This window comes from Zootoca vivipara, chromosome 6 (assembly GCF_965207765.1).
Source record: "Zootoca vivipara chromosome 6, rZooViv2.hap1.1, whole genome shotgun sequence".
NCBI classification, from domain to species: domain Eukaryota; kingdom Metazoa; phylum Chordata; class Lepidosauria; order Squamata; family Lacertidae; genus Zootoca; species Zootoca vivipara.
In genome coordinates, this window is record NC_142589.1 from 11,188,046 (window position 1) to 11,214,760 (window position 26,715).

At 49.1% G+C, this 26,715-nt stretch overlaps 1 protein-coding gene across 9 annotated transcripts in view; it reads right to left on the bottom strand.

Annotated features, from left to right (window-relative positions):
• ARHGEF10L (Rho guanine nucleotide exchange factor 10 like) overlaps positions 1 to 26,715 on the bottom strand; it is a 135,136-nt gene that overhangs the window by 74,787 nt on the left and 33,634 nt on the right. For 5 of the 9 annotated variants that reach the window (XM_035121223.3, XM_035121227.3, XM_035121226.3 and 2 more), the window contains exons 4-8: positions 26,353 to 26,380; positions 18,201 to 18,292; positions 16,258 to 16,338; positions 14,933 to 15,099; positions 4,043 to 4,145 (exon numbers count right to left, since the gene is read on the bottom strand). In XM_035121223.3, the coding sequence (XP_034977114.3) occupies positions 4,043 to 4,145; positions 14,933 to 15,099; positions 16,258 to 16,338; positions 18,201 to 18,292; positions 26,353 to 26,380 (471 nt within the window). Of the gene's footprint in view, positions 1 to 4,042; positions 4,146 to 6,892; positions 7,004 to 14,932; positions 15,100 to 16,257; positions 16,339 to 18,200; positions 18,293 to 23,645; positions 23,838 to 26,352; positions 26,381 to 26,715 lie in introns of those variants that run through there. The other 4 variants (XM_088671534.1, XM_035121229.3, XM_035121225.3 and 1 more) reach the window with 4 other exon arrangements.

The following is a 26,715-nucleotide window of genomic DNA, read 5'->3' on the forward strand; positions in this document are numbered from 1 at the left end:
AGAATTAGGGTGGGCAGCTGATATCAGCTCCATCTGCACCATGCAGCAAATAAACCTGTTCTTTGTTTGTTTGTTTGTTTTTATTAAAGATTTCCTTGTGAAACAAACAATTTTTTTATTTTTAAAAAACCAACTTTATGTGTGATTTAGTTACACGGCTGCAGCTTTGCGCAGATGCTGTGAAAATTAATGAATAAACACAGAGTCGTTTGGGGGGTGAGGAACAGTCAGAAGAGATTGTCTCCGAGATGGCACGCAAGCTTCCTGGAACCGAGTAAGGATGGCAGAGGGCTTAAAAGGCTCTTTCCGTGCTGGGTTTTGCTGCTGCTAAAAGAGCTTTATAAGCCCTCCAACTTTGCTTACTAGGCTCTGGAAAAGTTGCACGAGGATTCCAGGAAGGCTGCGTAGGAGTCCGGCAAAATCTCGCAGGTAAGGTAGGGATAATCACACGGGAGAGGTTTTTTTCGGGGGGGGGGTGTCTTCCTGACTTTCTGTGCTTTTGCCTTTGCCCAGACATAACCCCCATGTAAGTTGTGGGCCTACCAAAGGTGTCATGGGCTTTGAAGATGCTCGAACTCAGGACAAAAGGGAGAAAGGGGCTAAGAGGAAAGCACACTTGGCAAACCCTGACTGTGATCAACTCCCACCCGGGAACCTACATCCCCACTGTGAAAGGACGTGTGGATCCAGAATTGGCCTCTGTGGTCATTTATGGACTCACTGTTAAAACCGTGTTTATGGAAGACACTCTACTATGAGGGATAGAAGAAGAAGAAGAAGAAGAAGAAGAAGAAGAAGAAGAAGAAGAAGAAGAAGAAGAAGAAGAAGAAGAAGAAGAAGAGGAGGAGGAGGAGGAGGAGGAGGAGGAGGAGGAGGAGGAGGAGAAGGAGGAGGAGAAGGAGGAGGAGGAAGAGGAGGAAGAGGAGGAGGAGGAGGAGGAGGTACATTTAAAGCCCTACAACATCACCAACATCACCAGTGATTTTCTCCTCGGGGGGGGGGGAGGTGCCGCCAGGAAAAAAACATCGCTTTAAACAACCACGGCTTCCCCTAAAGATGAGAGAAGGCAGAACTGATAAGCACCTATTTTGCCTCTGTCTTAACCCAAAGGGAAAGCAATACCCAACCTGGTGATAACAGAATAAATGATGTAAGGAGGGGGCTGTAGCCCAAGATAGGAAAAGTAGTAGTAAGGGAACACCTAGCTATTTAAAATGAATTCAAATCTCCAGGGCCTGTTGAGCTGCACCCAAGGGTACTAAAAGGAGCTTGCAGATGTAATCTCAGAGCCTCTGTGTATAATCTTTGACAATTCTGGGAGAACGTGCGAGATCCCTGCAGACTGCAGGTGGGAAAATGTCATCCCCATCATACAGAAGACCCAGGCTGACGGGCCGAACCCAAAGCATGCTCACCAAGGGTCCCTCATCATCCAGGGAAGAGAAAAGCAAAAACCACCTCAGCCTCTTTGGAAGAAAGAGGGGGTGTAAAACGTAGCAAGAAACAACAAAATAAATATGTTCCCTTGGCAGATTTAGCACACAGAGGGATTTGTAAGATGGTGTAGGATAATGCAGAATTTTCAGTTTTTAAATAAAGCCTTTACAGCTACAACCATGGTGCTAGACCAGGCATCCCCAACCTTTGGCCCTCTAGATGTTTTGGACTACAATTCCCATCATCCCTGACCACTGGGCCTCTTAGCTAGGGATCATGGGAGTTGTAGGCCAAAACATCTGGAGGGCCGCAGGTTGGGGATGCCTGTGCTAGACACTCACCCACTAAATAGGACAGTGGATTTATTTGTTTTTTTTATTTTACAGTGGTACCTCGGTTTATGAACACAATTGGTTCCGGAAGTCTGTTCATAAACTGAAGCGTTCATAAACTGAAGCGAATTTTCCCATTGAAAGTAATGGAAAGTGGATTAATCCGTTCCAGACGGGTCCGCGGAGTACTCAACCTGAAGCGTACTTAAACCGAAGCATGGGTGTAATTGGTTCTGGAAGTCTGTTCATAAACTGAAGCGTTCATAAACTGAAGCGAACTTTCCCATTGAAAGTAATGGAAAGTGAATTAACCTGTTCCAGATGGGTCCGCGGCACTCGTAAACTGAAAATTCGTAAACCGAGGTGTTCATAAACCGAGGTTCCACTGTATTTTGAATGGGGTGTGGGTGTGTTGAGTTCATGCCCAAAGAGCTTCTCTTTAGACATCCCTTGGCTCCATGGACGTAGCTGCTCCCCACAAAGTAAATAAATAAAAATACTTAACTAACTGATCAATCTTCCTGCTTACTAACATGAATCCTGCCCTCCCTAACATGAATCCTGGCTACGCCCATGCATGAGTCTTATGCTATTTTTAAGAGCAGGATGTTTTGTTGCGCCAGAAGCCACATGACAAGAACCATTATTGTGACGTGCGCACACACCAAATTTCATCATCCTCTCTGCAGTGCACGGGAGTTTTGCTCAGTGACTCAATGGAAGTGGTTGTGATGGAGACAGAAGAAGGATGTGAACGTTTGGCTCAACCTCTGAAGTGAAACGAAAGAGAAAGTGTCTGGGAATTCCAGACGGGGGAAGACCAAACCCAAAAAACCCGAAGAGCTTTGTCACCGGATCAGGCCAGCATCTTGTTCCCACAGTGGCCAACTAGGTTTCCCCAATGAGAATCCTTTAAGCGGAACCTCAGGGCAACAGCAACACTCCCCAGTTGTGATTTCCAGCAATGGTAGCCATTATTATTATTATTTATTATTATTATTTATTAAATTTATATACCGCCTTATACTCGCAGGTCTCAAGATGTTTACAACATAAAATCGCAATATAAAAATAGCAAATACGTAATAAAAATAATAACAAAACTATCCAATAATTCCCCCTTCCCCAACACGTTTTAAAAGGGCATTGGATGTCAATCACCCCAAGGTCTGGTTAAAAAGGAATGTTTTTGCCTGGTGCCTAAAGCTCTATAATGTAGGCGCCGCCAGGTGAACTTCCCTGGGGAGAGCATTCCACAGACAGGGAGCCACTGCAGAGAAGGCCCCGTTCTCATGTTGCCACCTTCTGGACCTTTAGAGGAGGAAGCACATGAAGAAGGGCCTCAGAAGATCTCAGAGTCTGGGCAGGTTCATATGTTGTAAATATTGTTTTATAGATATGAATGTTGTCGTACTTTGTGAATCCTATACAGTGGTACCTTGCAAGACGAATGCCTCGCGCAACAAAAAACTCGCTAGACGAAAGCGTCTTGCGATGTTTTTGGTGACTCGCAAGACGAAGTTTTCAATGGCCGCGCTTCGCAAGACGAAGCTTTTCGGTGGTTTTTTCTTTGTTTGGTTTTGGTTTTTTGCCGTGGCAACCCGTGCTTCGCAAGATGAAATTATCGCTAGACAAAGCGACTCGCGGCACGAATTAATTTCGTCTTGCGAGGCACCACTGTAATATGATTTTTGGTGTAACTGTGATGTTTAGCTTATTTTTTTAGGTTTTTTTTTTTTTTTTGCTAATAGTATACCATAGATGGTGATTGTTTTATTTGGGATTTGGGAGTGTTTTACTGATGATTTGTTATGTATTCCATACGATTTATGCTGTATCCGTGATGCTCCATTACGTTCTTTTTATATTTTGTTTGTAAGCCGCTTTGGGATTTATTTGAATAAAAAAGCGACATAGAAATAGAATAATAGAATAGAAATGGAGAGAGGGGTGGTCCTTGAGGCACTGCGGTCCTGAGCCATCAGTGGAGGGAGAACATAGCCATTGTGGTTTGTGGCCTCTGAGCATCCCATTCTCCATTGGGGAGACAGAGGGTGCCAAGTTTCTGGGGCTAACTGGGAAGAAGCTATGGTTAGCCATCAAAATGGGTGGAAAGTCACATCAGTATAGGGAGAGGAGAGCTCTTCCTGAAGGCATCCGATTGGTTAGTGTGGGGGAAAGGATCCTGGACTGGAGAGGTCTTTGCTGTGATCCAGCAGGGCTCTCGGGTCACCCAAGAAAGCACAGCTAACACCAACAGAAAGAAATGTTACCTGGGACATCCTTTCTGTTCAAGAAAGTCCTCATGACGGCGATCTTGGTCTTCTCGAGGCCATCCTTCGTGCCACTCTTGGCCGCTTTCATCAGCTGGGTCATCTGCGAGGAACCAGGCACAGGAGGAGAGAAATCAGCACAAGAATGTAAGGAGAACCTGGGCCGGATCAGGCCCAGCACCCATCTCTTCCATCTCATCAACTTATTTTCAAAGAATTTCACAATTCAAAGTGTTGGTGCTGACCTTACAAGCCCTAAACGGCCTCAGCCCAGTATACCTGAAGGAGCGTCTCCACCCCCATCGTTCTGCCCAGACACTGAGGTCCACCTGCAAGGGCCTTCTACCGGTGCCCTCCCTGCGAGAAGTGAAGTTACAGGGAACCAGGCAGAGGGCCTTCTCGGTACTGGCGCTCGCCCTGTGGAATGCCCTCCCATCAGATGTCAAGGAAATAAACAGCTCTCTGACTTTTAGAAGACATCCGAAGGCAATCCTTTTTAGGGAAGTTTTTCATGTTTGATGTTTTATCGTGTTTTTAATATTCTGTTGGGAGCCCCCCAGAGTGGCTGGGGAAACCCAGCCAGATGGATGGGGTATAAATTTATTATTATTATTATTATTATTATTATTATTATTATTATTATTATTGCAGCTGTCACCCAGATGCCACAAAGGGTAACCTGCTAGCGGGATTCGAGGACAAGAGCCCCCCCCCAGTGGTCTCCAGCAACTGGGTTTCAGAAGCATAGCTGCCCCATCTGTGGATCAGGCCATTGGCCCATCTAACAGCACAGCATCCTGTTCTCACAGGTGGTTCCAGGAAGCCCAAGAGGCAAGCATGAGGGCGGCAGCCCTCTGCCACTGTTTCTCATAAGGGAAGCCAGTGCAGGTGGAAGAGTTCAACGGCCCCTCTGGTCCCTCAGCTTGTTCTCATGGTTTGTCAACCACATGCCCCTGTTGGGCATAGCTGCCAAGTTCTGGTTAGAAAAATACAGGATCAGCAGCGCCGGCACCGGAAGTCACTTCTACGCATGTCCAGTGCCCAGACATGGGCAGAGCGGCACCAGAAGAAATCTGGGGGAATTACGGGATATTTCTCCATTCGGGATGACAGCGGGAAACGGCTTTAAAAACGGGGGTTTCCCGGGGAAAACGGGAGACTTGGCAGCTATGCTGTTGGGAAACCTGCAAACAGTATTCGAACGGACAATCTAACTCTCCTCCAGATTCCAGCAATTCAGATGCATCGCAGACTTAGTATTTCCTAGCAAAACTCCTGCCAAGGAAACCGTACTCCTTTGGGGGCAAAACGCAGGTCTTTTTCTCTCTTAATCTACTTGGCAGGGCCGTCCTAGCCATAGAGGCTAGTGGCACTGAGAACCACGGCGCCGGGCGCTGGAGGGCGCTGGAAGGGCGTTGAGTGAGCGCAGGGTTCCAGCGATCTGGCCAGGACTGCGCTCCACTAGCTGAGAGGCTGAGCCGCGTCTCTCTCCTTCTCCGAGGACTCCGCGCTGTGCCTCCTTCTCATTTCCCCAGCACTGGGTTCCGCTCAGTCGAGCTTCGCCACCAGCGTGCGCACAGTGCCCAAGCAGCTCTTGCTGGTCTTGCGGTGCGCGCACTGGTGGCAAAGCTTGACTGAGCAGAACCCAGCGCTGGGAAAACGAGAAGGAGGCGCAGCGCGGAGTCTTCAGAGGTGGCCTCCTGCTGCTGCCACGGTCTGCTTGGCACTCCCGGGCCCTTGGAGAGGCTCTGGAGGGGGGCGCCAGGGTGCTGGATGGGCTTAAGACGGCCCTGATACTCGGATAATCGCTGGGGGCGAGGGGATGAGTTGCATTCAACAGAAATGCAGATCAGGGCAAGAGGAGCTGCTGGGAGACAGGATTCCCCTGAATAGGAGTGTTTTCCTCCTCCTTGCAGCCTTACACTCTCAAAAAGTCATTGTCAGTTTCTCATTTTATCAATTGGAAAACCCACCCTTCAAATGGGCCCATCATCATTCTCAGGGCAGTACTGCAAGGAGGGTCTATATAGGGTTGCACATAACACTGGTTCTACAGAGAGTAGACTCGTTGAAATTAGTGGACAGGACTAACTGCAGTCTATTTGTTTCAAGGGGTCTACAAGAATTTGAATGCAGCCCATATAAAGGTAAAGGTAAAGGACCCCTGGACAGTTAAGTCCAGTCAAAGGCAACTATGGGGTTGCAGTGCTCATCTCGCTTTCAGGCTGAGGGAGCTGGCATTTGTCCGCAGACAGCTTTCTGGGTCATGTGGCCATCAGGACTAAACCACTTCTGGCACAACAGAACACCATGATGTAAACCAGAGCGCAAGGAAAAACACTGTTTACCTTCCTGCAGCAGTGGTACCTATTTATCTACTTGCCCTGGTGGTCTTTGGACTGCTAGGTTGGCAGGAGCTGGGACTGAGCTCGTTTTGTATGTTTTGTACGTTGTTGTATGTTCATGTTTTGTATTTCTTATGAGCTTAAAGCTGCAATAAATTTGATTTTTGATTTGATGCTCCACCCACTTTGGCCTCTGGCCCCGCCCCTGGCTGGCAGCACCCCCACCCCACCCCTTCGGAGTGAAGAAATCTTCCCTTCCTGTGTAGGACAGCAAACTGCAAGACTAAAAAGATGCAGCGTTTGAGGCTTTTTAGATTTTAATAGGTTAATTTCTGCAAAAGCCGAGAGAGAGAGAGAGGGAGAGAGGGAGAGGGAGAGAGAGAGAGAGGAAAAAAAAAACATGCAATGGGTCAGCGGAAAGGAATAGAGTGATTCGCAACCCAAACGCAGGTGAGAAGTGGGGGGGGATTGAGGGCAGGTGCAGGGGGCAGAGGAAAGACAGTACCTTGCCGTCGTATCTTTGCTTCAGCATATCTCTCCCCCCGACTTTCAAAGCCTGGATGTCCCTCTTAGTCCGGGAGTACCTCTCCTTCAACCTATGAAGGTCAGGAGACAGCTGGCAACCCCGCCCCCCCCAAAAGCCAGCATGAGGACAGAGGAAGCCAAGGCAGCAAGGAGGGGGGGGGAAGCAGAGACAGAAAAATCCAGGTAAGCAGACACACGATGCTCCAAGCCAAGACCCAGAAAAAAGGCAAGACCCCCCAAAGCACCAGCAAGCCCCCCTCAAATTAGCAGCGGGGTTAGGACAGCCAAGAAGCAGCCCTGACACACTGTCCAGAAAGGGCCCTCCGTCCCCCAATCCCTTATTTGAGTGGGTGCGGCATAATGGTAAGAGTGTCAGAGCAGGACCGGGGTTCGAATCCCTCCACCGGGCCATGAAGCTCACTGAGTGCGACCTCGGGGGACAATCGATGCCTTCTCTCAGCTGAGCCTCCCTCACAGGGTTGCTGTGGGGATTAAAGGGGGAGGGAGCACTATGTAGGCCACCTGGAGCTCCTCAGAGGAAAAAGGTGGGCGATAACTGCCGTGTAATATATAAGGAAATAAAATGGGGCTGGGCTCTTTAACTTGCAGTAGCCCCAGCAGCCAGCATGGGCAACGGTCAAGGATAATGGGACTTCTAATCTGGCTGAATCCAGAGTGGTCACAGGTTCCCCATCCCTGTGTTACGGTAAAAGAAGGCAGTGTTGTGATGGAGGCAGCTAGGGGCAGTGAAGGCAAATGATGGAGGAAGCCAGGGTCAGTGAAGGCAGGCGGTGAACTAGGGGCCATGAAAGCGAGAGATGGAAGGAGCTAGGGTGAGTGAAGGCAAGTGATGGAGGCAGCAAGGGTCAGTGAGAGGAAGTGATGAAGTAGGGGCCATGAAAGTGAGTGATGGAAGGAGCTAGGGTCAGTGAAGGCAAGCAATGAAGTAGGGGTCATGAAAGCGAGAGATGGAAGGAGCTAGGGTGAGTGAAGGCAAGTGATGGAGGGAGTTAGAGTCAGTGAAGGCAAGCGATGAAGTAGGGGTCATGAAAGTGAGAGATGGAAGGAGCTAGGGTGAGTGAAGGCAAGTGATGGAGGCAGCAAGGGTCAGTGAGAGGAAGTGATGAAGTAGGGGCCATGAAAGTGAGTGATGGAAGGAGCTAGGGTCAGTGAAGGCAAGCGATGAAGTAGGGGTCATGAAAGCGAGAGATGGAAGGAGCTAGGGTGAGTGAAGGCAAGTGATGGAGGGAGTTAGAGTCAGTGAAGGCAAGTGATGAAGTAGGGGTCATGAAAGCGAGAGATGGAAGGAGCTAGGGTGAGTGAAGGCAAGTGATGGAGGGAGTTAGGGTCAGTGAAGGCAAGCGATGAAGTAGGGGTCATGAAAGTGAGTGATGGAAGGAGCTAGGGTGAGTGAAGGCAAGTGATGGAGGGAGCTAGGGTCAGTGAAGGCAAGCGATGAAGTAGGGGTCATGAAAGCAAGAGATGGAAGGAGCTAGGGTGAGTGAAGGCAAGTGATGGAGGGAGCTAGGGTGAGTGAAGGCAAGCAATGAACTAGGGGTCATGAAATGAGTGATGGAAGGAGCTAGGGTCAGTGAAGGCAAGCAATGAAGTACAGTGGTGCCTCGACTTATGAATTTAATCCGTTCCGAACCTTTCGACCTTCGTAGGTCGGAAAATTCGTAAGTCGAAAAGTGCCATTGGAAACGTGATTTCCCATAGGAATGCATTGGAAACGGAAAAATTCGTAAGTCAAGTCGAAGCAACCCCATCTAAAAATTCGTAAGCCGAAAAAACCCTATCTAAAACCGTCGCCGTTTCCGTTCGGATGTTGAGAAATTCGTAAGCGTGCGGCCATTTGCCATTTGTAAGTCGGAAAATTCGGTTGTCGAGTCGTTCATAAGTCGAGATACCACTGTAGTGGCAATGAAAGCGAGTGATGGAAGGAGCTAGGGTCAGTGAAGGCAAGCAATGAAGTAGTGGCAATGAAAGCGAGTGATGGAAGGAGCTAGGGTCAGTGAAGGCAAGCGATGGAGGGAGCTAGGGTCAGTGAAAGCAAGTGATGGAGGGAGCTAGGGTCAGTGAAGGCAAGTGATGGAGGGAGCAAGGAGAAGTGAAGTGGAGCTTGTTGATGTTTTTATGACCGTGGTGCTATAAAGTTCATTAGTGGGTCATAAAACACTTGTGGACCCACGCTGCCAAGTTGCAATGGTGCCCAGCCACGTTCCCGCTGTGCCAGTTTAAAATCCTCTTCTTGTATCTAGCAGAGTTACTGCGCAACTGGAACCAGATAGCAGTTTGCCGGTGTCTTCAAGAAAACAAGCACACTGTAGCTTCAAAGACTAACTTAAACTTTATTTACTGAAGCTTAACATAATACATCTAAACCAACTGAACTAAGCTGCATTTTAGCAGCACTCTTATCTCTTAACACTCCTCTCACCTAACTTTCTGCTCTCATGCTCCGACTCAAACTTCACACAGACAGAGAGAGAGAGCATTCTCTTTAGAGCATGATTTATGACTACACGGCAATTAGCAATCAGCGCACAGCTGTGGGCTAGCACCCAGAGAAATAAGAACGCCTGAGAGGGTTTTTTTAACTCCTTGCTGTCCAGAATCCCAACACCCCCTCTCGTTCGCAATGTCCTGGGTGCGATTTCAACATCCACTCTATCCCATGTTCAACATTTCACAGAACTTATTGTGCTTTTCAAAAGTCAATGGCTTGGTAAACCCGTCAGCAAGGTTTTCCTGACTAGAACAATATCTGAGCCTGATTACATTTGCTCTTACACTTTCACATACATTTTTGAAGCGTATATCCAAGTGTTTTGTTTGTGCTTTAAATTGGCCTGAATCTGCCAATTTTAGGCATGCTTGATTGTCTTCCCATACTGTTACAGGCAGGAAACAATTCTCACATATCTCCCTGACCAGACATGTGTAGAATTCCAGTTCTCTGCACACACCCGAAAGAGCGCTGAATTCTGCCTCAGTTGATGACAAAGCAATGAGGCTTTGACGCTTTGAACGCCAGCCAACCACTGAACCTCCGAACGTTACCACCATTCCGGAGATTGACTTCCTGTCAGAGGTATTGGCCCAATCCGCGTCAGCCCAGCACTGAAGCTGTGTATCACCCTGAGCAGATAATTTTAGGCTGAACTCCTTGGTCTGTTGTAAATACCTAAGGACCCTTTTTATACCATTCCAGGCCACAGTAGAGGGTTTTGAAGCCTCTCGGCTCAGGAGATTGACCGCAAATGCTATGTCGGGTCTACTCCATTGGGACAGATAAAGCAGACTTCCCAAAGCAGATTGGAACACCTCCTGGTTCTCAAATTCTGGTTTTTTCTCTAACTGGATGTCTTTGAGAAAACACACTTCCATTGGTGTTCTCACACCCTTACAATCTGTCATTTTGAACTTTTGCAGTAATTGCTCTATTTTTGCCTTTTGGCTTAGTAAAAAACTGCCATCATGTTCTCTTTGGATCTGAACTCCTAGGTACATACTCACAGGACCTAGTTCTTTGAGTCTGAAGTGCTGCTTCAGCTGCCTAGCAAACTTCTGCACCTGTTTGTCTGTCTGGGCAACAAGAATAATGTCATCAACGAACACAAGAGTTAGTTCCTGCTGCGGGCCTGACCCTTTCAGGTACAGGCAGCTGTCTGCCAGACTCTTTTGAAACCCTAGCTTGTTCAGAGCTTCATGGAGACATTGGTTCCAATTTCTGGCCGATTGTTTCAAGCCATAAATGGAACGGTGCAGTCTCCATACCAGTCCCGGCCTATCGCCCTCGAATCCAGGCGGAGGTTGCATATAAATCTCCTCTTGCAGTGGGGAGTTCAAATATGCCACATCAATGTCAAAATGTGCGACCTCTGAACCTCTCTGCGCTGCAACTGTTAGGAGCAACCTCATTGTCTCACTTCTAGCTGTGGGCGCATACACCTGAGAATAATGGACCCCAGGTCGCTGGCTGAAGCCTCTGGCCACCAATCTTGCCTTATATTGTGGCTCTCCACCTGGGGTAGGTTTTAACCTGTACACCCAGCGACAGCCCACTGCCTGCTGGCCAGCCGGCAGGGCTGTGAGTGTGTAAACCCCCAGAGATTCCATGGAACCAATCTCCTTTTCCATGGCTTGTTGCCACTTGCAGAACTCTGCCTGAGGCAATTTCTGCACCTCTGCGAAGCTTTCTGGTTCACACTGTGCAAACCCTGCGTATATATTGGCCATTGAAAAACGATCAGGAGGTTTTCCTTTGGTGGTGCGCTTAGATCGTCTTGGCACCTCAACCAACTCCTCCTCTGACCCAGACGCACCTGTACCGGACTCTGCCTGTGAGTCTGACATACCAGGTGAACCACCACGTGACCTGCTTCTCTTGCCACGTCCCCCTGGACTGGCTCTGGCTGATGGTGACAAGGGAGACCTGTTGCGCTTCTGCCTGCCAGGCCTTGCCTGCGGCGAAGAGAACGGACTCCTGCGGTCTGGCTTCACCTCCCTGTCTAGGCTTGCCCCCTCTGACTTGACACTCTGAACCACATCCTCAGCAGGTTCACTGCCACCAGCTCCATCAGCGTTTTTCTCTGCTGAATCTAAACCACTGATCCAGCTTCTGAGTACCTCAGGGTTCGCATGGATTCTGGTCCAGCCACTCTGTTCGCAAAATTCAGCATTTCGGCTGATTGTCACCTTGGACCGATCACCCCCTGGGTTAATAAACCTCCAGGCCTTGGATCCTGGCTCGTATCCGCAAAAAATCATTTTTCGTGATCTTGGGCCACCCTTCCTGCGCAACGGCCTGGGGATCAATACCCATGCTTCTGCGCCAAATGTTCTGAAATAATGTACTTTAGGCTTTCTGCCGTGAAGCATAAAATACGGCGTGTTTCCTACCACTGAGTTGAACGTCCGGTTCAACGTGAATGCTGCGGCCTTTACAGCTTCCGCCCAATAGCACCTTGGTAGCCCTGAGTCAAACAGTAGAGCTTCCATTGCTTCCTGAAGCACCCTGTTTTTCCGCTCTGAAACTCCATTCTGCTGGGGAGAGTAAGGAGCTGTCATCCTATGCTTAATTCCTTTTCTCCGGAAAAACTCCTGCAAACTAGAGGCCAAGAACTCCGCACCTCTGTCTGTCTGAAACGATTTGACTCGGGTGTCAAATTCCAGCTCAATTGCAATTACCCACTCTCTTATTTCATTGGCTGCCTGACTTTTGTCTTTAAGCGTAAAAACCCAAGACATTCTAGAGAAATCGTCCGTTAGACACAAAATGTAACGGGAATTCCCCATACTAGCCACCGGCATCGGCCCACAAAGATCTGCGTGAACAAGCTCAAATGCTTGCTTCGCCACTCTATCAGATTTTGGAAAACTGGCCGTATGGACTTTAGATTTCATGCAAGCTCTACACTCCAGGAACTTAGAGCAGTCCTTCATATTGCAGCCAATGGCGCAATCCACCTGCTTGCGCACATACCGCCAGTTTGCATGTGAAAAACGTCGGTGCCATAAATGAAGGCATTTGTCATGTGCGGGAATGTTAGCGCACCTGGCTTCTGCTTTTTTAGACTTAGCACCGCCCACCTCAGCAACTTGCGCCCCCTTTGAGGCACCACTGTCTGTTTCCAGCACGTACAGACCCTTGCGGCCTTGTACCTGGACTAACTGCTCACCATCCTTGGATATGGTACAGACTTGGTTCCCAAACTGCACCTGAAAACCAGCCTGGTCTAAAGCATAAACAGACAATAACCCACATTCCATGCCATCCAGTACATATACATCAATGTCAGATTTTAAACAGGGCATAAACATAACAGCAACTTTTGTAATGTCTCTCTTTGTAGCATCAGCTAAGGTGACTGTAGTCCCAGCTGGAATTTTCCTGCAATTTTTCATCTGGTCACTAGGTGGGGCTAGGTGACTACTCGCTCCACTGTCAATTATCCAGCGTTGTTTACAGTTGGTTTTGGCCTGTCCAACAAAAGCATATGCAGCTGTCCTTTGATGTGTTCCAGCACCGCTGCCTCTGCCCCGACGCATCTGGCCTCTTCCAGGACGTGCTCTTCTCCTTATCTCCCGGTTACCATGGAGACCGGCCTTGGGGCAATTTCTCTGCAGGTGTTGCTCAGAGTTACACACATAGCACCTCTTAGCTTCAAACGCATGCACAAAGTTCTCAGCTACTTCTGCACCCCCACGTCTGGATGCTGGGCAACCTCCCTTCGCAGCTTTCTCTTTCTCTCTCAGCCTTTTGTTCTGATGATCCTCCAATCTGCCTGTCACATAATTTAGATCAAGCTGATCTTGAGGCATGGCTTCCAACGTGAGAGAAAGTGTCTCATAGCTGGGGTCTAAAGAACTCAACAAAATGTAGACTTTCTGCTGCTCTGTGAAGGGTATCTGTAGTTGCCTCAGTTTATTAAACAATGCCAGCATCTGGGATATATGCTGCTTTACGCAGCCCCCTGGCTCCAAACGCAAATCAAACAGCTGCCGGGTAACGTGAATCCTGGCCCCTGCTGTATCACGCTGATATACGCGTTGCAGAGCCTCCCAGATCTCGTGGGCGTTCGTGGCCTGGTCTATGTGCACCATCTGGGATTCATCAATTCCCATGGTTAAATAAGCGACAGTTCTCTGGTCCTGCCTCAGCTCTGCAGCCGCAGTAGCTGGAGGTGCTTGTGCGGGTGGACCTTGTGTACGTGCCCAAAGCCCTTTAGCCACTAAAAAAACCTCCATCTTCTTAGACCAGTCCACCCAATTACTCCCCATCAGTCTTGGGAATGGCACCACGAAAGTTTCCTGAGCCTCAGCCATCTTTCCCCCTGGGGCTGGTGATACTCACACTACTGCCGCTGCACTGTTCTCTCCAGCTTCCAGCTCTCAGCACTCAGCTCCCAGCTCCGGAAAATGGCTTGCTTTCACCAGCGAGTTTCTACTGCCCTGTGCCTTAACAGCATGCACAGGCAGGCCTCCAGCTGGGCTTCTCTAAGCTACCGGCTCTTGAAGACACTCCGACCTCCTGTCCTGGCAATCCATCACCTCAGGACGCGCTGCCATCAAAGCGTTGCTATCTTTCCGTGTGCTGGCATAAACAACCATAACCTGTTGATGTTTTTATGACCGTGGTGCTATAAAGTTCATTAGTGGGTCATAAAACACTTGTGGACCCACGCTGCCAAGTTGCAATGGTGCCCAGCCACGTTCCCGCTGTGCCAGTTTAAAATCCTCTTCTTGTATCTAGCAGAGTTACTGCGCAACTGGAACCAGATAGCAGTTTGCCGGTGTCTTCAAGAAAACAAGCACACTGTAGCTTCAAAGACTAACTTAAACTTTATTTACTGAAGCTTAACATAATACATCTAAACCAACTGAACTAAGCTGCATTTTAGCAGCACTCTTATCTCTTAACACTCCTCTCACCTAACTTTCTGCTCTCATGCTCCGACTCAAACTTCACACAGACAGAGAGAGAGAGCATTCTCTTTAGAGCATGATTTATGACTACACGGCAATTAGCAATCAGCGCACAGCTGTGGGCTAGCACCCAGAGAAATAAGAACGCCTGAGAGGGTTTTTTTAACTCCTTGCTGTCCAGAATCCCAACAGAGCTAGCCAAGGGTGGTGAAGGCAAGTGACAGTCTAGTTCAGAGGCAGGGAACCTCCAACCTTCCAGGTGCTGCTGGACTCCAGCAGCACCTGGGAGTTGATGGGAGTTGTGGTCCAGCAACATCTGAAGAGCGCCAGCCTCCCCGCTCCATGCTCATTTGAAGCATGGAAAACAAATCAGAGCAGATATTGGTGTTCACTCAGACTGGAGTCCTAAATTCCTAGTCCTCAAAGACAAGCAGGTCACACAAGCATTAGAACCACCTGGCTGCTGGGTCAGGCCAACGGCAAGCAGGACCAGAGCTCTCCCCGCTGGTGATTCCCAGCCACTGCTATTATGGGGCATATTGCCTCCGACGAGGGAGGTGCAAGATTCTCTCCCTCTTTCTGTTGTTACCTTTGGTTGGAAAGAGACTTTGTGCTTTGTTGGCTCAGCCCCTGGCTTGCTCTCTTCGCCAGATTCCTCGCTGTAGCTCTCGAACTCGCTAGAGCTCCAGCCTAGATCTTCAGTCTCCTGTGGCCCGTCTTGATGGACGTCTTCGTAGATGAGGCTCTTGTCCGAATCTGGAAGGACAAGACAGGGAGTTAGCGAAAAGGACCACAGGCACGCAACAATGGGCGAGACTGGGGAAGGATGGTGATGGGTGGATATTGGTCCTCTGAAACAGGAACCTTCCAATGGAGAGAAGGAAAGGAAAAAGGGTGTGAATAGAATATGATGAGAGACGACAGGCAGAGCAAGGCAGCCCCTGAAAGTGGAAGGAGGAAATAACACAGAGAACGAGGAATAATGTTTCCAGTATGCTGAATTAAGGCAGGAAAAGGCAGGCCACTTTGCAAAACCTCTTCCAGGCTAGAGACCTTCAGTGCTGGAAATTAGAATAGTAGAACTGTAGACTTGGGAGGGACCCCCAAGAGTCATCTAGCCCAACCCCCTGCAGTTGCTTTCCTGTAGCTTAGCCAGGAGTGAAATTAAAATACATTATCTACAGAGCACTTACTATACAGTGGTACCTCGGTTTATGAACACAATTGGTTCCGGAAATCTGTTCATAAACTGAAGCGTTCATAAACTGAAGCGAACTTTCCCATTGAAAGTAATGGAAAGTGGATTAATCTGTTCCAGACGGTCCGCGGAGCACTTAAACTGAAGCGTTCATAAACTGAAGCGAACTTTCCCACTGAAAGTAATGGAAAGTGGATTAATCTGTTCCAGACGGTCCACGGAGTACTCAACCTGAAGCGTACTTAAACCGAAGCATGGGTGTAATTGGTTCCGGAAGTCTGTTCATAAACTGAAGCGTTCATAAACTGAAGCGAACTTTCCTATTGAAAGTAATGGAAAGTGAATTAATCCATTCCAGATGGGTCCGCGGCGTTCGAAAACCGAAAATTCGTAAACCGAGGTGTTCATAAACCGAGGTTCCACTGTAGAGTTGTAATATCTTCCTGCACCCGCACTAAGTTCATTCTGTACTTTTTTTCTGCACAAGGAAAACCTTAATTTGAGAAAGCCACCCTACATCTCAAACAAACCACGGTTTGGTGAATCATTGTTTGATAAACCGTGGCTTGGAGTTCAGTATCGCTGAAGATGCTTTCAGGAAAACAATGCAGGTGGTTGTGATTTAAAATGAATGGGGATGAAAAATACGGTAGTGCTCAAGGTAACAAGACACAAAACCTAGATCGGTAAAGGAGGCATTGTGGGAGGTGCCGTACCACGCTGGATCAGGTCCACATTTTCGTAAGGAACGTCATCATAGATCACATCTTCTAGGGCTGGGGGGTTAGCCTGACCACCTGGAACGACAGCAACACAAGGTGGGAAGAGGTAGTGGGTGGATTTGAGGCCAGAAAAAAAAATAAACGGGAAAATTTCTACCGCCTGGAAACTCTGGTTCAACCGGCAACTGTTTTCCCACTGCACAGAGTTTTTGGAACAGTGCCTGTGCACAGGATCAGTAAGGAAGGGACAGCAAAGCCACGATGAGGACTAGAAGCTTGGGGTGCATGCTCACTATTTGACAGAGTAGACCAAGGGTCCCCAGACTTACCGGGCTTTGGGCCGGTTCTCACTGAGCCGATCGCGTGGCGGGCCAGAGGGCGGGGGAGTTTGCGTCCGTGCGGGCCGGCGGGCGGGGGAGTGCGCGCCCGTGCGCATGTGCATGGGCGCTTACCGGGGGCGGCGCGCTTCCAGGTCGGAAAAAGCGCCGGAAATCGTTTGTGTGCATGCGTATGGGCCTCCCCCGACCCGGAAGTGCACCAGAAATGACCTCTTCTGGGTCGGGAGAGGCCCATACGTATGCGTACAAAGGATTTTCAGTGCTTTTTTCCAACCTGGAAGAGCGCCGCCGCGCTGCGCGCCGTAAGAGCGGGCGGCGGCGAGCGGCGGGGATCATCGCGGGCCGGATTGGGAGGCCAATTGGGCCGCATCCGGCCCCCAGGCCGTAGTTTTGGGACCCCTGGAGTAGACCCACTGAAGGCAACTGGTGCGGCATAACCAGGGGAGGACTGTGGCTCAGTGGGTAGAACACCTGCTCACATGCAAAAGGTCCCAGGTTCGATCCCCGACAGCATCTCCAGGCAGGGCTGGGAGAGACCCCTGCCTGAAATCCTGGAGAGCTGCTACCAGTCAGTGCAGACAATACTAAGCCGGGTGGACCAATGGTCTGACTCGGTTAGAGGCAGCTTCCTATGTTTCCTTTTTATACAGAACCACGAGGACGAGAATATTGAGCTGAGGTGCCACATCAGCGGCAGAACACCTGCCTGGCAGGCAAAAGGTCTAAAGCTCAATCCCCACTGGCAGCATCTCCTAGCAGGGCTGAAATCCTGAAGAGCTGCTGCCAGTCAGTGCAGGCGATACTGAACTAGATGGATCAATGATCCAGGCTCCATATATGACAGAGCATCCTATGTTCTGGGTTCATTCATTAAGCTGGGTACAACCTGTGGGTTGCTGGAACGAAACATCCATGTTTGTATGGTAAAGAGTCCAGAGCACTCCCCACCCCAGTTCATAGAACTGTAGCGTTGAAAGGGACCCCGAGAGTCATCTAGTCCAACCCCCTACAAAGCAGGAATCACAGCTAAAGGATGCCGGGCAGATAGACACCCAACCTTTGTTAGTTAAATAAATAAATAAATAAATAAATAAATAAATAAATATTCTTATTATTTATACCCTGCCCATCTGGCTGGGTTTCCCCAGCCACTCTGGGTGGCTCACAACTGAATATTAAAAACCCAATACAGCATTAAACATTAAAAACGTCCCTAAACACGGCTGCCTTCAGATGCCTTCTAAAAGTAAGATGGCTGCTTATTTCCTTGATATCTGACGGGATATCTCCACAGGGCAGGTGCCACTACCGAGAAGGCCCTCTGCCCGGTTCCCTGTAGCCTTACTTCTCGCAGTGAGGGAACCGCCAGAAGGCCCTCGGTGCTGGACGTCAGTGTCTGGGCTGGATGATGGGCGTGGAGACGCTCCTTCGGGTATACAGAACAGAGGCCGTTTAGGGCTTTCGAGGTCAGCACTAACGCTATAACATGAATGAATGAATGACCAAATCAAAGAATCGTAAGGTTGAGAGGGATCCCTGAAATGCAGGAATCAACACAAGGAACCCAGGCCCAAATACCGTGTCCCCCAAGGCCATTACCTCGCTGGGAGTTCCTCCGTTTCCAGCTGTGGGACCGCACCCCAGTTTGCGCACTCCCGGCAATCTCCCCATTGCTGACGGTGCCCAGGAACCTGAAGGCAAAAAGGGACAACCTTTGAGACCTGCCGATCCCTCAAGCCATTTCCTCCGCACCCCACCGCTCAAAAGACCTGTAAACTCCTGGCAGCTCAGTGTACCTGCTCTTTACTTTGGGGGAAAAAGACACGCAAACAGGGATCCTGTTCAAACTGAGGCTCAGAAGGAGGACAGCCACAGACGGACGGTCAAGGACATCCGCCTTCAGATCTTCGCAATGTGGTTTTTCGGCAAATGCAGAAAGTCGGTGCTCTTTTACAGACGTTGCAAAACCGGTTTGTGACACTTCCAAGGCTCTTGAATTCACGGGAGTGATTTTTAAAAGGGTGTTCCAGCTTTACAACCCAGGTCGGAGAAAAGCTGCTTCCCCCCACCACCCCACTCCCAAGTGTTCTGGCCCAAAAGCAGTATTTTTACCCTGTTGGATTGCCCTGAGATCTTATGATGAATCTAATGAATAAAATAGATAAATTTGGGGATTTTTTAGTTTAGAGAAAAGGCCAGTAAAAGGCGATATGATAGACATTTCTAGAATTATACGTGGCATGGAGAATGTGCATAAACAAGTTTCCTTCCCTCTCACTGGAACGCACGGAAGCAGAAATTGCCAACAACGTGGAAGGCTTTAAAAGAGAAGCAGACAAATTTGTGGTGGAGAATTACGGTAGGTTCCTGGCAGCTACCAGCCATAACGGGCCACGCTCTCTCTCCACAGCTGGAGGCCTCAGCGTGTCTGAATACCAGTTGCAGGAAACTGCAGGAGGGGAGGGTGGTCTTGTGTTCGAATCCTGCTTGTGGGTCTCCCTTTGGGGCATCTGGCTGGGCCACTGTGAGAACAGGATACTGGATCTGAGGGGCCATTGGCCTGATCCAGCTGTGTACACCTGATCTTCTTAAGTCACAACTGACAACCACGTGGAGTCCTTATTTGACTTAAGTGAAATTTCGTTTTATCAAAATGTTTTAAACGTTAAAGTTTAAAACCTTAAATGACTCATGCCCCAAATAACCGAAAGGCTGTATTCTTCCCTCTTGGGTGATTGGGGGCGGAGGGGTTAAGATCGGCAAATAGAAATAGAACCTCTTGGTTCCTCTGCTGCTCTTAGAGGTTGGTTCAGAACAGGGTCTTCTCAGTGGCAGCGCCTAAGTAATGGAAGTCCCTCCCACAGAGGTTGACTGATACTTTCTCGGCACAGCTTTCAGCAAAAGCTGAGCATGCAATTCCCTTCCGGGGTCACGTGCCAAAGGTGGGCAGGTTCATTTGCAAAAGTGGATAGAAGCAAATTTCACCTCTGCACATTAGGCTAGCTATTACACGCAAACAGAGTTCAAGGAGACTTTTGCAGCCAGGCAAAAAGCATTCCTGGAAGGTCGACTGGGGACAGCAGATACATTTGGCCCCCAAACCTGAGGCTCCTCCCCAGCCTGTTTTAGAGCATCTACACCTCGCCGAAAAGGCTCCCAGCACAGCTCACCTGCAGCCACTCAAAACCAGAGGCTCCCTGCCCACAGGCTTGCTATCCAAGAGAAGCAGCACAAGAGGAAAACACAGCGGGGAGGGAAGAGGTTTGTGGCTTCGAGTCTCAACACCCGCCCCGCCCACTACCCAAATCGCAGCAATGGGACAGACTATGCAGTGGGAGAAATCATCCCCAAATCAGCTCAGTCAACATACCCTTAAAGACAGCTTGTGGGCCCCGAGTTTGCATCTCCAGCTTCCAAAGGCTGCTGCGGCATTTTATCCCCGACACTGCTGCAGTGGAAGGCGCAATTTCTCTCCCTCTTGCCTTTATGCTGACAGTGCCCAGGCAAGGGAGCGATCAATATTTCCGCCTCACCCTCCTCAACTGCTTTGCCCCACCCCCACCAAGCTCAGCATCCTTCTGAAGATGCCAAGCCCTCGCCTCTCACTGGCTCTCTGCCTGCCTGCACAAACACACACACACACACCGGCTGGGCTTTGGAAATGGATTGCTAAAAGCCTCTAGTTGACAGAGGAGGAAAGAAAAGCTAGAGGCAGTGATGCTTCTGGGTACCAGCTGCTGGAAACCACAGGAGGGGTGGTGGTCTTGAGTTCAAATCCTGCTTGCCGGTTTCCCAGAGGGGCATCTCTGGGCCACTGTGAGAACAGGATGCTGGACTAGGTGAGCCGCTGGCCTCTCTCTCTCTCTCTCTGCAGTGGTGAGAGCTCTGGGGTTCAACTCCCCCAACTCAGCCACATGAAGTTTCCCGGGCAACTTTAGGCTAGTAACTCTCAGGGTAAACTACCTCACAGGGTTGTTGTGGGGATGAAATGGGAGGTAAGAGAAGTATATATATATGCCACCTTGAGCTCTTTGGAGCAAAGAAGCTGGGATAACAATGCAGTACATCAAAATAAAATAAAGTGGTCTCAACCCACTTTAAACGGTCAAAGAATCTAATGACAGCCGGGAGCCAACAAAAATTAAAAAATTGAATGGGTATTATAATTGTAGGATAGAACAGAATAGATCTTTATTCCCCTTGCGGGAACAATGAAATTTCTCGATAGGCCGGGACTGTTTAAGGCGGTCCAGTATTCTGTAAAATGCAGCTTCCTAGGTTCATATAATTCTGCCCGTCCCCATTCATAAATCAATACTAGCACAATTGTAACAGCCATTCAAAAATAAATACTTTCCCCGCAGCTGCCACTAGAGGCCAGAATTGGACTTCCACCTTGACCACCGCCATCTGCTCTGCGATACTGTATATTAAAACCTGTCTTTCTATGACATTTTGGAAATCCCCGTCTTCCTAGTTTCCCAAAACTGCTCTCTCTTTTTTTTTTCTAAAGGCCCCCAGATTCCAAAGTTCACATGTCACCTCCCGGTTTTGCAAGATCCTTATCCCTGGATCCCTGTTCCTCCAGCCACAAAGCCAAAACTTCAGGAACGAAAGCTTGGGGACACCCTTGGGACAAGATGCTCATCTCTGGCCACTGTGCACGTAAAAAGTTCACCAGCCACAACGTGGAGGGAGGCCCCCAGGCAACATGTGGGGCAGGGCATTTTCGCTGCTGCAGAGACGGCGCTTGCTCTAAGGGAAAAGTGAAATTGGGGGAATCAATCAATCCCTGGCTGATCCCCAAATGCAAATGGGAATAAGAGATAGTACATGGAAACAGGGCACCTCTGAGCATGTGCTGAGGGTCTTTCACGAAAACACACCATCCAAGTTGGCGGCCACCAGTCAGCATTGCCTCTTGTGGCAGGCAGTTCCATAGTTTAACTACGCCCTGGGCGGAGGAGGACTTTCTTTTATCCGTATTGAATCTACTTGATCCCGCACAGCATTTGTTTTGGACTATCAACATAAGGAAACAATGTAAATATTTAGGCTGTCAACAGCAAAGCTGGCTCTCAAAACCAAACGCCAGGTAATCACCGGGAAGAAAACAGCAATTAAATTAAGTGGGCTTATGGAAATAAGCTGAATAACAGACTGATTAAGCAACCAGGTTTTTTGAAATATGTTTTGCATTCCCTCCCCCTTAAGAATCTGCAGGCACAAAGCAGCGTGGTGGCTTTCTTGAGCTGTACTCTGCAGTGCCGTAAGGGTCTGCATGGAGGAAAATTGCTATTTCAGGAGAAATGTTTGGCTGGCATACTTTTTTTTACTGCTGTGGATTTTACCTTTGCAAAGCTAAAAACGTAAGCGCTCTTCCAGATCGAGCCAGTGCCCCATCTAATCTGCATCCTGTTCTCTCAGTGGCTGACCAGATGTCACAAACAGAAACTCACAGTGTCCGAACACAAGACCCCCTCTCCCCTCTCTGCAGTTTTCATCACTGCCTCTGACTGTGAAGGCAGAACAGGGCCATTGCGACCTGCAGCAATCCATAACCCTCTTCTCCTCCATGAATTTGTCCCATCCTCTTTTAAAGTCATCCAAGCTGGTGACCTCTTGTGGCAGCGAGTTCCGTGGGTTAGCTCTGCGCTAGGTGAAGCATCTTAAAAAGCAGAGACATCACCTTGCCAACAAAGATCCGTATAGTTAAAGCTATGGGTTTTCCCAGTAGTGATGTATGGAAGTGAGAGCTGGACCATAAAGAAGGCTGATCGCCGAAGAATTGATGCTTTTGAATTATGGTGCTGGAGGAGACTCTTGAGAGTCCCATGGACTGCAAGAAGATCAAACCTATCCATTCTGAAGGAAATCAGCCCTGAGTGCTCCCTGGAAGGACAGATCGTGAAGCTGAGGCTCGAATACTTTGGCCACCTCATGAGAAGAGAAGACTCCCTGGAAAAGACCCTGATGCTGGGAAAGATTGAGGGCACAAGGAGAAGGGGACAACAGAGGACGAGATGGTTGGATAGTGTTCTCGAAGTCTGACCAAACTGCGGGAGGCAGTGGAAGACAGGAGTGCCTGGCGTGCTCTGGTCCATGGGGTCACGAAGAGTCGGACACGACTAAACGACTAAACAACAACAACAGGTGAAGGAGGATTTTCCTTTATCGGACCTGAATCTTTAAACATTCAGCTGCGTTGCACGCCCACTGGTTCTAGTGTTATGAGAGCTGGAGGAAAGCTTTCCTTTCTCCGCTCCCCCCCCCCTGTGCCGTGCATAATTCTATACGCTTCTACCAGGTTTCTTCTTAGTCCTCTTTTCTCTAAACAGCCCAAACGCTGCAACCTTTCTTCCTAAGTGGAACTCTTGGAAAGCAGGACACCTTCAAGAAAACACTTCCAGCCAGGCAAAATCCCCCAAAGAGGGTGCAAGGCAGGGCTAGGGAGAGGCATGGCCTAGGGAGACTTCTGGGGGCCGCATCCAGAGGTTCAGGGGTCCACATTAGCCCCTCCAGGCCTGAGGTGCAGCCCCAACACACACACCCTTTGTTAGACGCTAGTCATAACAACAGCAGCCAAGCCAAGAATTGTCGGGTGTGTGTGTGTGTGGAACAAGAGTTTTATCTGCTAAGCAATTTTCACACACAAAGACACCCACATTTGAATATGGTCCCCAGGAGATTTGCGTCAATATCAAACACGAAAAACCTGCCTTCTAAAAGTTACTCGACTTTGTCGCTTATACCCAGTAAGGCTTTGCAAACCAACCAAGCAACAAATTTGAATGTGGGGGGAGGGAGGGAGGGAGGGAGGGAGGGAGGGAGGCAGCTTGACAACCAGAAGTGAATTCCTGGCTGACAAATTGGGAGACCTTTTCAGTCCCAAATCGCCTGGACTTGGTATGTGCTCAGAGGGACTCTCGTTCCTTGGTTCCCTAATTTAGGTCTCCCATACCAAGCTGCTGTTCTCCACCTGGTTCCACCTGGTAGGGATTAGGATTAAAAACACATTTTTTTTCCTCCTGCCCACCCCCTTACCTTGAGAGGAAAAGGCTGTTGAAACACCCATAATCTAAGTTGCCAGACCAGGCCATGTAAACAAGAACTTTCCTTGACACTCGAAGGCCTGCAGGCTCTGCTGGCTGCATCCCAAAAGCTCCCTCTCTTATCACCTGGAGAGGGAGGGGTTAAGAAGCCAGCAGGGAAGAGGGAGCTACCTGCTGTTTAACCCTCCAGTGTTTAACCCTCCAGCTGCCAGATCCAGGAAACGACCCAAGAACTTTAGGAGGAAGCAGCTACCACGATCTCCCGGCATCTCTCCTGAAATTGATACCACCTGTTCTGGGCTAGCCAGGGTGATAGCCCAAGCCTCAGGTGAGCCAGGGTGAGGCCTCACAGATGGAGCTGGACTACAACTCCCATCGGCGCCAAGTCAGGGATGGTAAAAAGGAAGCTAGATTCCATCTGGAGCAGTGCTTCTCAGCCTTGGCTCTCCAGCTGGTTTTAGACTACAATTCCCATCATCCCTGACCGCCGACTCCTAACTGAACTCCATTCAATATATTTGATAGCGTCTTCTTTAATCGAAGGCAGGGTTTCCCAAATCTGGGTCTCCAGCTGGTTTTGGACTACAATTCCCATCATCCCTGACCACTGGTCCTGCTAGCTAGGGACGATGGGAGTTGCAGTCCAAAAACAGCTGACCCAAGTCGGGGAAGCCCTGATCTGCAGAGTCACAGGTGTCTCCTCCCTGCTTTAGAATAAAGCAGAGTTGTGATGGAGGTAGCCACGGGCAGCGAAGGCAAGTGAGGGTCTAGTTCAGGAATGGGCAAGCTGCTGCGGCTGGACAACAACTCCCATCATCCCCAGCCAGAATGGCCAATGTTCAATGCCAAGTTGCTTTCCAGCAGCATCTGAAAAGCCACAGGTTCTCCATTGCTGTGTTAAAAGAAGGCAGAGTTGTGATGGAAATAGCCCAGGGCAGTGAAGGCAAGTGAGGGTCTAGTTGAGGGATGGGGAGCCTGTGACCCTATAGATGTTCCTCGACAGCATGGCCAGAGGACCAGTGGCAGGGCCGGATTTAGATTTGATGAGGCCTTAAGCTACTGAACGTAATGGGGCCCTTTATATGTCCAGCTGTCCTTTGTCAACAACAAATTGTCACTGTTTTTTGTGTTGAATATATGACAAATGGTCATTTATGGACCTACGGTAATAGGTATCTAAAGCCATTTGCACATAACAAATAGGAGCCTGCACAACACAAAACACTGTTGCTGGATATAGGTTTTATTTTATTTGTTTTTTATTTTATATTTTGGAAATGTACATCCAGGTTTTTCCCCCTTTAAATTTTTTTGGGGCCCCCAAGAGAGTGGGGCCCTAAGCTATAGCTTGTTTAGCTTATACGTAAGTAAATCCGGCGCTGACCAGTGGTCAGGGATGAAGAGGGTGTGAGTTTTGTCTAGGATAATAATAATAATAATAATAATAATAATAATAATAATAATAATAATAATTTATTATTTATACCCCGCCCATCTGGCCGGGTTCCCCCAGCCACTCTGGGCGGCTTCCAACAAAACATTAAAATACAGAAATCCATCAAACATTAAAAGCTTCCCTAAACAGGGCTGCCTTGAGATGCCTTCTAAAGGTCTGGTAATTGTTGTTTTCTTTGAACTCTGGTGGGAGGGCATTCCACAGGGTGGGTGCCACTACCGAGAAGGCCCTCTGCTGGTTTCCCTGTAACTAGCTTCTCGCAGCGAGGGAACCGCCAGAAGGCCCTTGGCACTGGACCTCAGTGTCCGGGCAGAACGATGGGGGAACGATGCAGCTAACCGCATTCTGGGTTAGCTGCAGTTTCCGGGTCACCTTCAAAGGATCAACCAGAGGTTCCCCCAACCCTTAAAGAAGCCAGAGTGGAAATGGACGTAGCCAGGGACAGTGAAGGCAAGTGAGGGTCTAGCTCAGGGACGGGGAGGCGTGGCCCTCCAGGCATTTGGGGACCCCAAATCCCATCAGTCCCAGCCAGCATGGCAAAATGGAGAGGGGCTGGAGGCAGCAATCGAGTCCAGCAACATCCCGAGGGCACATCCAGGTTCAAAACCACACCCTTAAGCCCTGGTGCATTTCAGGGGAAATAAAAATCCAGACGTGAACAAGACATGCCTATGGCGGAGTCATACCCATTCAGATACATCAGGGGTGATATGATAGCCATGTTCAAATATATGAAAGGATGTCATATGGAGGAGGGAGAAAGATTGTTTTCTGCTGCTCCAGAGAAGCGGACACGGAGCAATGGATTCAAACTTCAAGAAAGAAGATTCCACCTAAGCATTAGGAAGAACTTCCTGACAGTAAGAGCTGTTCAGCAGTGGAATTTGCTGCCAAGGAGTGTGGTGGAGTCTCCTTCTTTGGAGGTCTTTAAGCAGAGGCTTGACAGGCATATGTCAGGAATGCTTTGATGGTGTTTCCTGCTTGGCAGGGGGTTGGACTGGATGGCCCTTGTGGTCTCTTCCAACTCTATGATTCTATGAACATGCCAGGCATAACCTCTGGAAAGGAAAGGTTGCTTTGAGAAACCCTGAGGCCAAGAGGAGGAAGGGTGAGGGGGCTGGGGTTTTCTTCCCCCCATCTCACAAATGCCACTTTCCTGTTCCTATTTCCTGTTCCTATTTCCTTTTAAAAAATATTATATATCTACACTATGTATGCACGAATTTTTTTTAGCGCCACTTACTCTGAATGCGTCGGTGAGCCCAGGTGATCTGCCAGGAAAGAAATAGACAAAAGATGGTCAGTTGGTACCCAAGAAAGCCGCTCTTGTGTCACAGAGTCCTAGATGCTCATCTAGCCCAACCACCTGCAATACAGGAATCACAATGTATCAGATTGGTTACTGTGGCTCAGAGGGGGTTGGAGGAAGGCCCGGGAGACCTGGGTTCGAATCCCCAGCCGGCCATGAAGCTCAATGGGACGACCTTCGTTCTCCCTCAGCCCTGACCTACCTCACAGGGTCATTGTGAGGTTGGAAATGGAGGAAAGGGGCAGGGCAAGCGAAGCGTGCAATTCTGAGCTCCCTGGTTTTAACTGAGCAAGATGC